Source organism: Macadamia integrifolia, chromosome 8 (assembly GCF_013358625.1).
Source record: "Macadamia integrifolia cultivar HAES 741 chromosome 8, SCU_Mint_v3, whole genome shotgun sequence".
NCBI lineage: Eukaryota > Viridiplantae > Streptophyta > Magnoliopsida > Proteales > Proteaceae > Macadamia > Macadamia integrifolia.
Window position 1 is genome coordinate 14,189,330 of NC_056564.1, and position 13,022 is coordinate 14,202,351.

Here is a 13,022-nt window from a genome sequence, read left to right on the forward strand (position 1 = left end):
TTTTTTTTTGAGCCCAGATCTTTAGCTGGTAGCTTGGAAATGGGTTCTCCAATTGAAGTCCCTACTCCAATTTACTAGTGAAACATCAATCTGATCACTCATAATCTGAAACCAGAGTATCTGAAATGGGCTCTCAACTCACCCTAAAATATATTTTTTTAAATATAATAAAGCCAAACGCGTAACAGTGCTTGTAACACGAGGTTTTTATTCCAAGTGGCTAGAAATTGACTTAATCATTTCTACCATTTTTTTTTTTTTTTTTTTTGACTTCATCATTATTATAATCATTATATTTTGCTTCCTTTTTATTCTTTCTGACCTTAGACTGATCAACTTTCCAATATATAACTTTACTACACTCGTTTGTGTTTGGTTTAAGGATCAATTCAAATATTTAAAAGATCTTTCCTTTTTTACTTAAATTCTTTTTATAATACACACATTTAGCTCGTGATACGCACCTGATTTCTTTACTTAAAATGTGCCTTAGCGACTTCCCAGTACAAAGTATACCAACTACAACAGGGAAACCCCTTTAAAACCCATTACTGACAGACTCCAATCCAACATTCCTTACCTTAGAGCTTCCATTCGTTTCAGGATGGCCTTCTTCAAGTTCCTCAAGTTCAAGAGTAGATGCAAATCCAATCGTGTAGTAGATGATATAGAAGATGGTGGTTTATCCACCACCACCATTACTACCACCTCAACCCATGATCTATCTCATTCGGATGGCCAAAATGGATCGAAGATGATGATGGTGAATAGATTTACTTGGAAAGATATGGAGAATATGAGTAAGAATTTCTCGAAAACTATCGGCATTGGAGGGTTTAGCGTCGTCTATCTCGCTAATTTCACAGATTCAACTCTTGGAGTTCTCAAGAGGCATTGTGATAGCCAGCATCACCGCGAAGTGTTTAAGAGAGAATTGGAAGTTCTACTTCATGTCCGCCATGAAAACATTGTCAAGTTTCTTGGCTACTGTGATGAAAAAGGTGAAGACTTATAAGGACTTGGGCACCCTCTCTTTAATGACTTTTAATTTTTTTCGAGTTTTTTTTATTATTAATTTTAGTCAATTGAAGCTAATGAAAATTTATATATTGATGCAGAAGAAGGTATCTTAGTGTTTGAATATGTTAGCAATGGAACCTTGTATGAGAAACTAAGGGATCAAGGACAAAAAGGGTCAGTCCTTTCTTGGAAAAGCCGCATGTCCATAGCTCACCAACTGGCCCAAGCCATTAACTACCTTCACACAAACTCCACATTTGAAATAGTTAATGGTGACATCAAATCATCAAATGTCCTTCTTGATGAGAACCTTAACTGCAAGCTATGTGACTTTGGATCTGCAAAGATGGGTTTTTCATCCACAAATGTTCCCTCATCTAAGATTTCGTTGATGGGTTCTATAGGTTATATGGATCCTCATTACTTGAAAACTGGTATTGCAACAAAGAATAATGATGTTTACAGTTATGGGGTGATCATCCTAGAGTTACTCACAGGATTGGAACCTTTTTGTTTGGAAAGGGAACAGTTATTGATTTCAATTGCAGACCCAGTACTGGAGGATCCAAATAAGGTTCTGGAAATGATGGATACTCATCTAGGAGGCCATTTTGATGCTGAGGAAGCTATAGCCATGGCAAACATAGCAGCACTTTGCCTGCACAAGGATTCCACCCAAAGGCCTTCCATGATTGAGATCTTGTATACTATGACACAGAAGATTCAATCCATCTCCTTGGTCCCCGCATTGGAAGGATTCAAGGACGAATCAAATGAAATTGAAATATGTTGCACATGAACTATAGGTGAGGAGCGGATTTACCAGCTTTTGATAGAGTAAGTAGCATATGAGCCGGCATTTTGCTCCCCGATCCCTTCGCTTTCGAGAAGTTTAAAATTTAGACTATTGATAAAATAAATACATTTGTATAATCAGAAAAATTAATGTACCATTGACTCGTGATCTAATACCCTATGAATTATAAGTTTCCATGTGGAGAGGTCACCATGTGGAGAGAGGGTCCAAACTTAATTTTCGAGATGTAAACATTGTTCCGATTCATAAAAAGGAATCAAGGAAGAAGGAAGCACTCTTGTGTCCATTCATAATATAAGAATTTAGAAATAAGAAATAATCATATAAAGATATTGTCTCTCACATAAAAGTATGACTACTAATACCCATGAGGTTCTCACCAGAAACAAAAAAAAAAAAAAAAATGAGATGCTCATGTTCAAGGCTTGAAACAAGAGTAGGGGAGGCGTTTTGTATCTGCTCTCTCCTCTCCAAAGGGATAAAGATATCATTTCATAGAGAGAGAGAGCAGACATTGGTATGCCCTCAAACGGAAAATATTTTTCTAATAAGATAATACAAGTTGAGTTTCTCTGCATTTACGTTCACCTATACATGTTGGTCAAGTGTCACACTTCTCCCTCTTGCTTCCATAAATGCCCCTCTTCATCCTATAAACGATGGTAAATCTTTCAAGCGTTGTGGGAACGGGAATGATTTGGGCGCACCCAAACTGCCATTTAAGCTTTTAAGTTCGAGAATTTTTTTATTGATACCTTTAAAGTGCCAAATAATGTGATCTTATATTTTTCCGCTATTAGTGAAACAGACTTCCTCTCTCAACAAGGCTAAAATATTGTCATTCCACGTATGTATTTTAAAAAATGTGCAAGACAATGATAGTTCTTAAAAATGATATAATGATAAATTACTTTCAAATAATTTAAGACAGATAATTCTTTGAAAATGACAATGAAATAATTTTGAAAATCTTCTTTTATGTTTGACTTAAAAACTTTTGAAAATAGGACAAGAAGTGATCAAAAGAATGTCCCATGTTTTAAATACTAATATAAAAGTGTCATTTAGATAGTCCCACTATATATTGATTTTAAGTGAAAGATGATATTATCCTTCAAACTCCTACCATCTCCATTTTGTAGATTAAAACAAGATCCCTATGAATTCTGTCGTAGAATGCAGTTTCATAGATGAAAAAATGACGATGAATTATGGATCAAAAGGAGATGCAATAAAAACCATTCTCTTAATTATTTTAATAAATACACTTATTTAAGTAAAAAAAAAAATCTTGCAGAATGTTTTTTTCGACACCATTTGTGAAGGAAAAGTACAACTATCAATGGCCACGGATTAAGATCCTATCCACCGCTGGGGTGTTGGAGAGGAACCATGAGTGAGGAGAGAGATAAACACATATCCTCTCCAGTGCCCCAGTGTGCCCAGTTTGCATTGAACAGCTGGCAGCATCTGACCATGCATTCCTAGCCGTCGATGTGCACCGGGTGCCCCGATGCACAGAGAGAGAGAGAGAGAGAGAGAACTCATTGATACATCTCCAGCACCCCTATGGGTGCAAGCAAGAACGGGTTTTGTTTCTGTTGTGTACTGAGTGATCTCAAGAACTGGTTTAACTATGAAAAAGAATTTGATAAATTAGCTTTTTCTGTTAAAAGGATAATATGAACCTCTCTAACCTTCGTAACTGGGAACTTTATTGATTGTTTCTTTTTATGAATACCAAGAGAGCAAACTTCAGACGAAATTAGATGAAATACAGAAGGCATATTCCGAAACTGTAACTCATCTCCTATTGATCAATTTCCATTTTCTGTCACTCTTCAGTTTATGTTTGCAGCTGGCCCTACTGAGACATAGTAACATGTGAGATAGTTATATTGGAATTTCCGGTAGTCAAGACTCCTTAGTGTGAGAAGATCCTGGCCTATGGTTGAAAAGTCTTTACTATGACTTAAAAAAAAAAAAAAAAAAAAAGGTGAAAACAGAGTTCTCATACAAGATTGCTATCAAAGGGTCTCCACAGATTTGCTTTGCATTGATGTTTAAGGTCTTGATTCTCCGTGTTGAATTACAGATGTTATTCGGAGAGGACGGGTGAAGGGTGCAGGAAAGAGGGAGAGAGAAGAATCAGTAGCAGTAGCCGAACCCGAGAGAAAATAGTATAGGGTAAAAAAAATGATTTTTACAAGAATTACCCTTCCATTCCAACTCAGCAAAACATTTGTAAGGGTAAGAAATCATAGAGAGGTGAACTGATATCACTCCAAACAATAACTTAATATACAACATAGGGAAGATACCACAGGTATAAGTGCCAAAAGCATCATCCCAAGACATCAAATCCTTCCTTCCATTAGAGGAGTCTTTAAGAATATACAATTTCCCTTCGGGCTATAGGTCGTCACCATCGAAAGGTGATGACAAGGTTCTGAGAAAGCTCCAAGGTCCACTGCCAGTCCCAATCCTGGACAAATTTAGACACAAGATTAAAGGAAATTACAGAATGCACAGTACAGATTATAAGGAAGAGAGAAGGGCCAATTTTACATTTCATTACAGAATGCAAAACTATAAAAAGCTCATAAGGTAACAAAAATAAAAAGAGGTGAAATGCACAGAGTGGGGGGAGGGGATTGTTTTCTTACTGAGTTCTCTCTTCTAATCCCATCCATTAACCAAAATAAAAGAAAAGAATTATCTTATAATCTTTAGGACACAATACATTGGGCTTAGTTAACTTACCTCCAGAGGCCAGCAAAGGTGCGAAGACTCATATATATTGTCAAAGCTACCCAAATCCCAACAAAACCATTGCTTGCAGAGAGAAGTAACACACACAGGATGCTCACTATGGCTACAAGAACCTGAAGAAGAACTCAAAAGTGAACATTTCATCAAGTGTATAAGAAAATGAATAACTACTAATGTCTACTTCCTAAATTGGGTCACAAAGGGCTGCTAGACTTACCATGGAGCAGGCAGAATATGCAAAATCAGATGCCCCAAAGTTGACACCATCAAAAACAAAAGCCAAGGCATTGAGTGGCTGAGAAGCTGCTACAAACTGATGTGAGAAGAGAAAATTTTAGTTCCAGATTTCATTTGGAATGGTGTAAAATAAAAAAATAATAATAAGAGAAAAAACCGCCAGTACACTAACCGGGATGCCTATACTTATGAGCTGAAGAACATTGATGTCCTGGGTGAATAACCGTGATGCAAACTGCAAGCCAACTCCTAAGAAAACAGAGAGCACCAACCCCAGAACAAAACCCAACTGCAAAACAGATACATTAACCACATCCAGAGAAAATCACAATGAAAACAAAACAAGATATTAGCACCCGAAAGCAATGTACCTGTAATACCCTTGATGCGGTGGCGGTTGCCTTGGTATAATTCTTTTCAGCAAATGCGCTAGCAATAATTGCCTGAAAGGGCCAAATACCATATTAGTAGATTTATCTTGCTAAAGAAATTTGGAATAGAAGATGTCCATATGAACCCTTCCAGCTTTTTACTTCCGCACAAATCAGGATTCCCTAAGAAACAGAAAGTAATCTAAGACTGACAGTTTTAGGTAGTAGTTACTTGTAAGAAGGCATATGAAGCATAAACTAAAGTGGATGAATAAAAACCCCGAAGAGGTAGCTCAGTTGTCAAGGACCAATACCTCACACAATTAAGAGGTCACAAGTTCCAACTCTCCTAGGGGATTACCTATCCAAATATATATATATATATATATATATATATATTTATATGGACAAATAAACATTACCTGATGAAAATTGGGAAACAAGGACCACATAAAATAAAAGTTTGTACCAAAAGTACTAATTAAGAATTGTTCATTTGGGAATAATCCAACAATGACTAGGTTTGAGACTTTGAATGACTTATCCGAGCTGGGCCGCTCCACCTAGTAGCTTAATCCTTTGAGATTGATAATTCAACATGGTACCAGAATCGGCACAAACAACACTCTGATTGCATGTGCAACCCAGTTATGAGGGGCCACATGTCCCATGCATGTGGCCATCCAAGAGGAACAACAAGGGGGGTAGAGAGAGAGAGGGTGTGTGTATGAGTGTTGGGAATAAAACTACATCAATTAAGTTTGGGTCCTTGGATGACTTCATATATTGGTTGGACCTCTCCAACTAATAGCTTAAGCTTTTGGGCTATAAAACTGTTATTGTGGAGAAACCGACAATGAAACACAGTTCAGAAATTAAGGCAAAATAAGGAGTTATGCCCTATAGCTTACTGTAAGCAAGAAATATCAAAAAAGACAACTTAGTTATTCTCGAAGAATCTCCAAATTTAACATAGTCCCACCTCCACTGTAACACTGTTTCCTATGATCCTAATTTCAAGGCTAATCACCAGCTTTTGCCATGTTGCGAACAATTAAACAAAATCCCTGAGAGGGTCCTAATGTGTCGATGTGAATTACTTCTACCCGAAAAAAAAAGAAAAAAAAAATGTGTCAATGTGAATTACCACTGTTGAAATGGCCAGATGATGTTTATTTAAACTTTGACCATACAAGTCAGATTCAAAAGATAAAAATGAATATGTTACCTGTCCAGCGACAGCCAACCCATCAGCAAGAAGAGATGCCGCCAACCAAACCTGCAAGCAGACTTGAAATGCAGCCATGGGTGTCGGTCCCAACCGTGCAGCCATTGATGCTGCCAGGGTCACACAGAATGTCACAGCTATCACCCTCACTAACAATAAACCTCCTGAGTCCAAGGACAAAAACAAAATATGCCATCAGGGAGTGAAACAAAAGTGTCAAAAAAGAAAATTATGGGAAAGTTAATGATATTAAATGATGCAAACATCCTGAATTCTTCCAAACGGAAGAACAGTAACATGAAACCAGCATCATGAAGACCAACATCGCTCAGGTGAATTTCAAAGGCATTTAATCATATGGCTAAATATAGACGATCTTTAAACAAACAACTCAATACTCTGAGACTTACCTTCAGCACTCTAGCTCAAAAGTTATATATTTGGTCAAACTTATATAAGAAGAAGAAAGAAAGAAAGAAAAGATTAAGTTTTTCTAATACTCCACAATCGATCAATTTAGAGAACCCAAGTAAAGGGCTTAACAGCTGCAGAACCTTGGCTACCTTAAAGGGCAATGGGTCCCACACGAGCACAATATTATTACGTTCCTTTCTTAGTTATGGGTCAGCCATGGTTCTTTCTAAAAAGTGTCTTAGTTTATATTTAATTACTATATTTTTTACTTGCAAAGAGTCCTATTTCTAATAGGATTTGCAATTAAAAGTTCTTTTAAGCTAGTTGTTTGGGACTACTTGACCCTCTTTGAAATCGACAGGTCCTTTCATTTTCTAATTTAATTGTTTTAATTCTTATTAGGAGTTGGATAATCCTAGAGGGAAAATGAAAAGGAATAGGAATAGAGATATTCCAAAGTCCATAAATAGAGCAGTAATCTCACTCATTAATGTACTGTAAATTGTACAAAGTGGATTCCTAGAGGATGACCTCTCTTATTCTAGTTATTAAGTCCAAATAAGATTCCAACAACAAAGTACTTCAATCAGCAAGTTCTGTTTCATCAGTTTTTTAAATTTCCAACTCTGTCTAGATCACTCTAGAAGATTGAAAGGAATCGTGCGTATTTTACGCTAATTGACTTCAGTAGTGTTGCATTACCTTTCAATCAAGCAGGTGGTTTCCCCTTTTTTTTTTTTTTTTTTCTCCCAGCATAAATCAAAGGTGGTAATCCATAAAATCACAAAAGAATATGAAATCTAGATGGTAACCTTAAAGGAAAAATACACAGGGAACTTCACTGACACTGACCATTTTTAAGAAACCTGCCGAGTTTCAAATCTTTGAGACTTGGTGACACAAGGTCAACTTTCTTCATCAACGTCCATAACAGTATTAATGAAATTAGGTACCTAAAATGACAACATATAATGTGACAAAAAAATTGACTTCCTAAAAAGAGAATACCAAAATCCAGCATACCAAAAAAGAAAGAGAGAATGAGACCTATGAAAATCAACAGATATAACTTACTGAGAAATAACATGGGCAATGGCTGCGCCACTGACACCCAAACGGAAAACGAACATAAGAATAGGATCTAAAATGATATTTGCCACATCTCCAGCCACTACAATGAACCAGGAATCCATATGAGTTGGATATATATGCAGTTTATTTGAAACTCAAAATCAATTATTTTTTGTTTATGCATGTCTGCGGGACTAATTGCTATCTTGATCAGCAAGACCCAATGCATACTGAGTTTTGAATTTTAACTTTAAAAAATGAACTTTGCATTGGAACAGACAAAAACGATCTCTGCTTACCAGTAGCATATAAAGGAGTTTTTGTATCTTTAAATCCTCGAAACACCCCTTGCATGGCAAGTGAGAGAAGAACTGCAGGAGCACCAAATGACCTCAATGTCAAGTATTGTTGTGCTGGGTGGAGCATAGGGGAATCCTATATGCATTAAGAAGTCTTGTTATTTATCATTACATAATAATTAGCGACACATGCATTGGTATGTCAAATGTAGGGAAATAGAAACTTGAGCATCTATATATATATATATATATATATCAATGGTAGCAGTGTTCTTCGACTTTATATCATGGAAGGTAACCATAGTCATCTTTGGACAAATAAATGGCAGGAGTAATGGACGATGACATGATAGAATTTGTAACATATCCTATTCTAAATTTAAACTTCTATTAGTTCTAACTTTTAAACTCCAAAAACATGAATATGCCATTAAAATGGGTATAACGCCTACCCTACCTGCTGCAGTAAAGAACTCCCTAAGAACCAATTCTTCCTTTACCCAAACAAAAATGCTCTCCCCAAGAGGTTTTCAGTTTCCAACCCAGCACATTTAGTGGATCTACTCAGAACAAGCAGATTTTAGGCCTGTTTATAGATTTGAAAGACAAATGGCAATAACTTCTCTAACAACCAAGGATTTGTAATTAGTATTGTATTAGAATCTCATTTGACTGATCCAAACTCCGTATATACAATACATCAGGTTGTCTCCTAGGATCAGCTGGTTCTTTGTTTGACTGCCCAAACCAGAACAATCAAGACCAGTGTTGACCAACAATTACAAATCATGATGCCAATCCTTGCTACCAATAAATCCCTACAAGATATAGTGTACAAGGGAACCAAAAGGACTAAAGAAATTCCAACTGCAAGAACCATGGAGCAGATAGCCACAGAAGCACATTGATGGCATATTGGCACATGGCATTCGGAGTGTTACCATGTTAGCATAGGATTCAAGCCACAGAACTTAACACTTCCAAATGGCAAAACCAACACAAAAAATAACCCAAACTCACCAAGGAGCTAACTCTCTCATGCATCACTAAGGTATCCTCCAAGAAGCAGCATGTGTGTGTGCGTGCACACGCATGAGGGGATTCTCCACCCTTATACTTAATTGTTGCTGAATCCATATCCTTTTATTAGGTTCTTAAGGATCCTATATATATTCCTTCCAAGCTGGTTTCCACGAGATTGCCAAAGTATCAAAGATTGAAAAGGTAGATATATGTAGAGTAGTGGTGGTAATGCATTATCACAGAAACAAGACACATTCAACATATTGGCAAATATAACTGCAAAACAAACAAAAATAATGTAGATAATAGACCAAAACCACTACACTTACTGATTTAACTCCCATGAAATTTAAGAGAGGTTTTGATCCAAAAATTAGGACTATGGCTTGGACAAGGCCAAGCACGCCTCCAATAACCAATGCCGATGATGCTGATGGGATTTTCCTCTTCTCATGCTGAAACTTGGACAGGCCTGAATTTCTACCACCAGGAGGTTCTGAAACTGTACATGCTTTTATCAAAATCTGATAAGGAGGTTACCACATAACTTAGGCATGTTAATTCTCGATGTGGTTATTTAGGAATTAGGATACTACCATAAAACACATCCAAAGTCACTTCTAGAAAAGTCCCCCACCCCCCAAAAAAAAAAAAAAACACCCAAAGAAAAAAAAAAATTAAGTAAATCGGGATAACTGAATCTTTTGGGCTACCATGTACCAATAATAAAAATGCAGATAGAGAGAGAAGGGGGATTCTTATGAAACTTTAATGCACTCTATTGGCCCATGTCAACTAGTCCTTGAAAATGACAAAGAGGGGAAAAAGTAAGAAAAAGAAAGAAATCATACTAGATTTTGGAATCAACTCTTTCATTTCACTGTTTAGAGCAAACCCTGTTTCCAAGTTTTCATTTTCCTGGTCATCAGGGCTCAGTCTTCCAGCCGTTTCTTCCTCTGCAACGAAAGAAGTTGTGATACTGACAAGTGGGAATATTGCAATCCGTGATACTTGATTAAACAAAGCAATAGACACTCCCACAGCAGCAAGCTCCACTGGACCTGTAAATAAAAGGTCACAACAGGCAGTTAATTATAGACATTAACTAAAAGTTAATCTATTAAAGTATCTTTATACAGAGATAAAGTAACTGTCTACTAAAAGTATAGTTCAAAAATTCGGTTGAAATACCGTAATTTGGACAAAATATTCGGTTGTAATACATTGTCGAAATGAAATGGAATGCAAATTCAGGGATCTTCAATGTTTTGGTTTTGCACCGAAATAGACCATATTTTGGTGGACATTTTTTACCATTTCAGTCAAGAGACAAAATCTAGAACCTGACATGAAAGTGCAACAATTACAAGTCTCCAGTATGCAGTAGAGTTGAAAAGCATGTGAAGAAGCAGTCCTTCTTCAAATGCATACTACTAGAATTCAAACCTTCATTAGTTAATATAGTCTTTCACTGTAAGAACTATCTAGCTTTTGTCTCCCTACTTAAGAAAGCTAATTATATGTGAGCAACGAAAATATTCAACTATTCAGTCGTATGAATAAAGATCCAGATCAATGTTGAATTAGGAAAGTAGACAGAAGTCTTGAAGAAGTAAATGTAAGCAAGTGGCTTATCCGAAATATACTGGAATGCCATCCAGAAGGCATGTGTACAGTCATTCTGTTTAACATCAAGAGAAGTCCTAATGCTGTAATCCATTAAAAAAAAGTCCTAAAACTGTAAAAACGTCAATATTCCAGATTGTAACAACAACTGCCACCTAATTCCTAGCATTGTCAAATCGGAACTGTTCACTAGTTATGTAATGCCTGCATGCTAATAAATTAAGAGAAAATATCACTCCCCTCCCCTGTACCTAGTCGTAATATCAAGTTCCCCCCTAGCTAGTTTGGAAAATATCACTCCCCCCCCCCTCTAATTTGAAAGATTCTAGCCATCATCCCAGTCCGTGAGAAAGGGCTGTTAAGTAATGACATCACCAGTACTCCATGCTTCGTAATACCCAAACTACCCTGAAGAGGAATAATGAATAGACTTCAAAAACACGATGTTCAGCAACCCTTCTTCTTCGTGAGTGAGTTTCAACATAAACTGAAAGCCCAGAACCTTCCCATTGGTGTCGCCCAGTCTTCTATTGAAGCTAGGAGTTGGATGACTTCACATATCAATTGGGCCTTTACACTAAAAACTTAACCTTTTGGGTTGTAACTACATAGAAAGACTTCCTGATGAAGGTCACAGGTTCCAGCACAAGTGCAGGCACAGGAACAAGCCCCAAAACCAGTCCAGAATCGCTGTGGGAGACACATTGGTCTGATGTGGCCAGGTTCTTGGTTGGTTCAATGGAGAACAATCCAAGGCCAGATTTCTAGTTCTGAGGAGTATATCATAAGAGATCAGATTTCGTCAGCAGTGTAGTCTTTTTTTGGAGAAGAACTAGCTTGCATAGGCTAATTATTAAAGAGATTGGTGGGCCCGACAGCCAGCTAGCTTGGAGATCAATGGAAGATTAAATGGCCATGTGTGGAAGAAAATTTGACCCCTTTTTTTTTTTTAGGAAGTTTTTATATGGTCTATTAGCTAAAGATTAGTTTCTTTTTACAGGTTGTTAGTAGTTTCCTCTTATTAGGATTCTTTATTTTGTTAATTATATAGCTTTCTGCTTGCTCTGTGAGTGAGATGCCATTGGTGACACACTAAACAACGTGAGAAGCCGTGGTTGAGAGACCTGAGTCTGAGAGAGACTACCCTATCCCCCTCCCCTTATCCCCTTCTTCAATCGATACCCTGTAAGTGTTTGCTGTTCTGAGATTTTCTGCTCATCTGAGATCCAATTGAAGGAGCCGTGCTGCTGCTGAGATACTTATTTGGCCCTTAGAAGTGTACCCCACTGCTGCCTCATCAGATGTTGGCTGGAGGAGACAAGGAGATACCTTGTGGTTCAGTTTTTTCCATATTTTTTTGCAGCAGATTTCAGACCCCTGGATTTCCATATCAGTTCATCAGCTTCTGTCCAAGTTTTGATATTCATTCAGTCTTCAATTTAACCACATATTTGAAGAGTTATTCAACCAAGAAAGACCCTGCTGTGGAATTAGTCCTAATTGTCTAATTGGGAACTGGTTCTACATTACTTCTTAATTAGGGTAAACGTTATTTATATTGCCTGGTCAAGGATGCATTTAGTTGTTATCAGTGAGAAGGGACAAGTTTTGACTATCCTGGAAAGATCATACCCCGGAGGCCTGTTTATGATGTTCAAGACCATTCTTCTGCGCTACTATAACATTTGGGAATATAACTACACCAAGACTAATACTAATAGTATAGCTAAAGTTCAGTGCTAAATCGCAGAATCAATCAATACATTCACTACACACAGGCAAGAATGGATGAGGGAGAGAAACAGACTGAGACACTGTTGCATCCAGAACAGGAGGATGAACAAGTCAATTAGTGTCAAACAATAGAACAGTAAAGACATAAGTTAGACTGTTGGAGGACGTCTTGACTCTTGCAAGCATAATTAGTATTCACAAGCTCAAGAAACAGAGATTGAAGCACATACCTATTTGGCCAATGAATGCAGTGTCAATTAGGGAAGCAATTGGATCAGCTGTCAAAGCCATGGCTGCAGGAAATGCAATTCGGGCTATCTCCAACCCAAGCTCATCCGTCTTTAAAACATGCCTAGCCATTGAATTGTGGAATCAATCATTAGCAACTATAACCTTTCCGATCTTCAGTA

At 37.2% G+C, this 13,022-nt stretch overlaps 2 protein-coding genes across 10 annotated transcripts in view; one reads left to right on the top strand and one right to left on the bottom strand.

The window, feature by feature from the left end:
• Positions 1–560: 560 nt before the first annotated feature.
• LOC122085758 (probable receptor-like protein kinase At4g10390) lies at positions 561–2,016 on the top strand. Its single transcript, XM_042654326.1, has 2 exons — positions 561–1,001; positions 1,119–2,016. Exons 1-2 carry the CDS (start codon positions 605–607, stop codon positions 1,817–1,819), a joined length of 1,098 nt encoding a protein of 365 aa, XP_042510260.1. The 5' UTR covers positions 561–604; the 3' UTR covers positions 1,820–2,016.
• Positions 2,017–3,995: 1,979 nt separating this feature from the next.
• The window catches only part of LOC122086414 (protein DETOXIFICATION 42-like), a 14,401-nt gene continuing 5,374 nt past the window's right edge, over positions 3,996–13,022 (bottom strand). For 8 of the 9 annotated variants that reach the window (XM_042655206.1, XM_042655205.1, XM_042655201.1 and 5 more), the window contains 12 exons: positions 12,843–12,964; positions 10,104–10,313; positions 9,582–9,754; positions 8,230–8,365; positions 7,934–8,030; positions 7,712–7,812; positions 6,446–6,609; positions 5,218–5,289; positions 5,019–5,135; positions 4,827–4,922; positions 4,601–4,722; positions 3,996–4,322 (listed from right to left, as the gene is read on the bottom strand). In XM_042655206.1, the coding sequence (XP_042511140.1) occupies positions 4,250–4,322; positions 4,601–4,722; positions 4,827–4,922; positions 5,019–5,135; positions 5,218–5,289; positions 6,446–6,609; positions 7,712–7,812; positions 7,934–8,030; positions 8,230–8,365; positions 9,582–9,754; positions 10,104–10,313; positions 12,843–12,964 (1,483 nt within the window). In that variant the 3' untranslated portion in view covers positions 3,996–4,249. The remainder of the gene's footprint in view (positions 4,323–4,600; positions 4,723–4,826; positions 4,923–5,018; positions 5,136–5,217; positions 5,290–6,445; positions 6,610–7,711; positions 7,813–7,933; positions 8,031–8,229; positions 8,366–9,581; positions 9,755–10,103; positions 10,314–12,842; positions 12,965–13,022) is intronic. The other variant, XM_042655200.1, reaches the window with a different exon arrangement.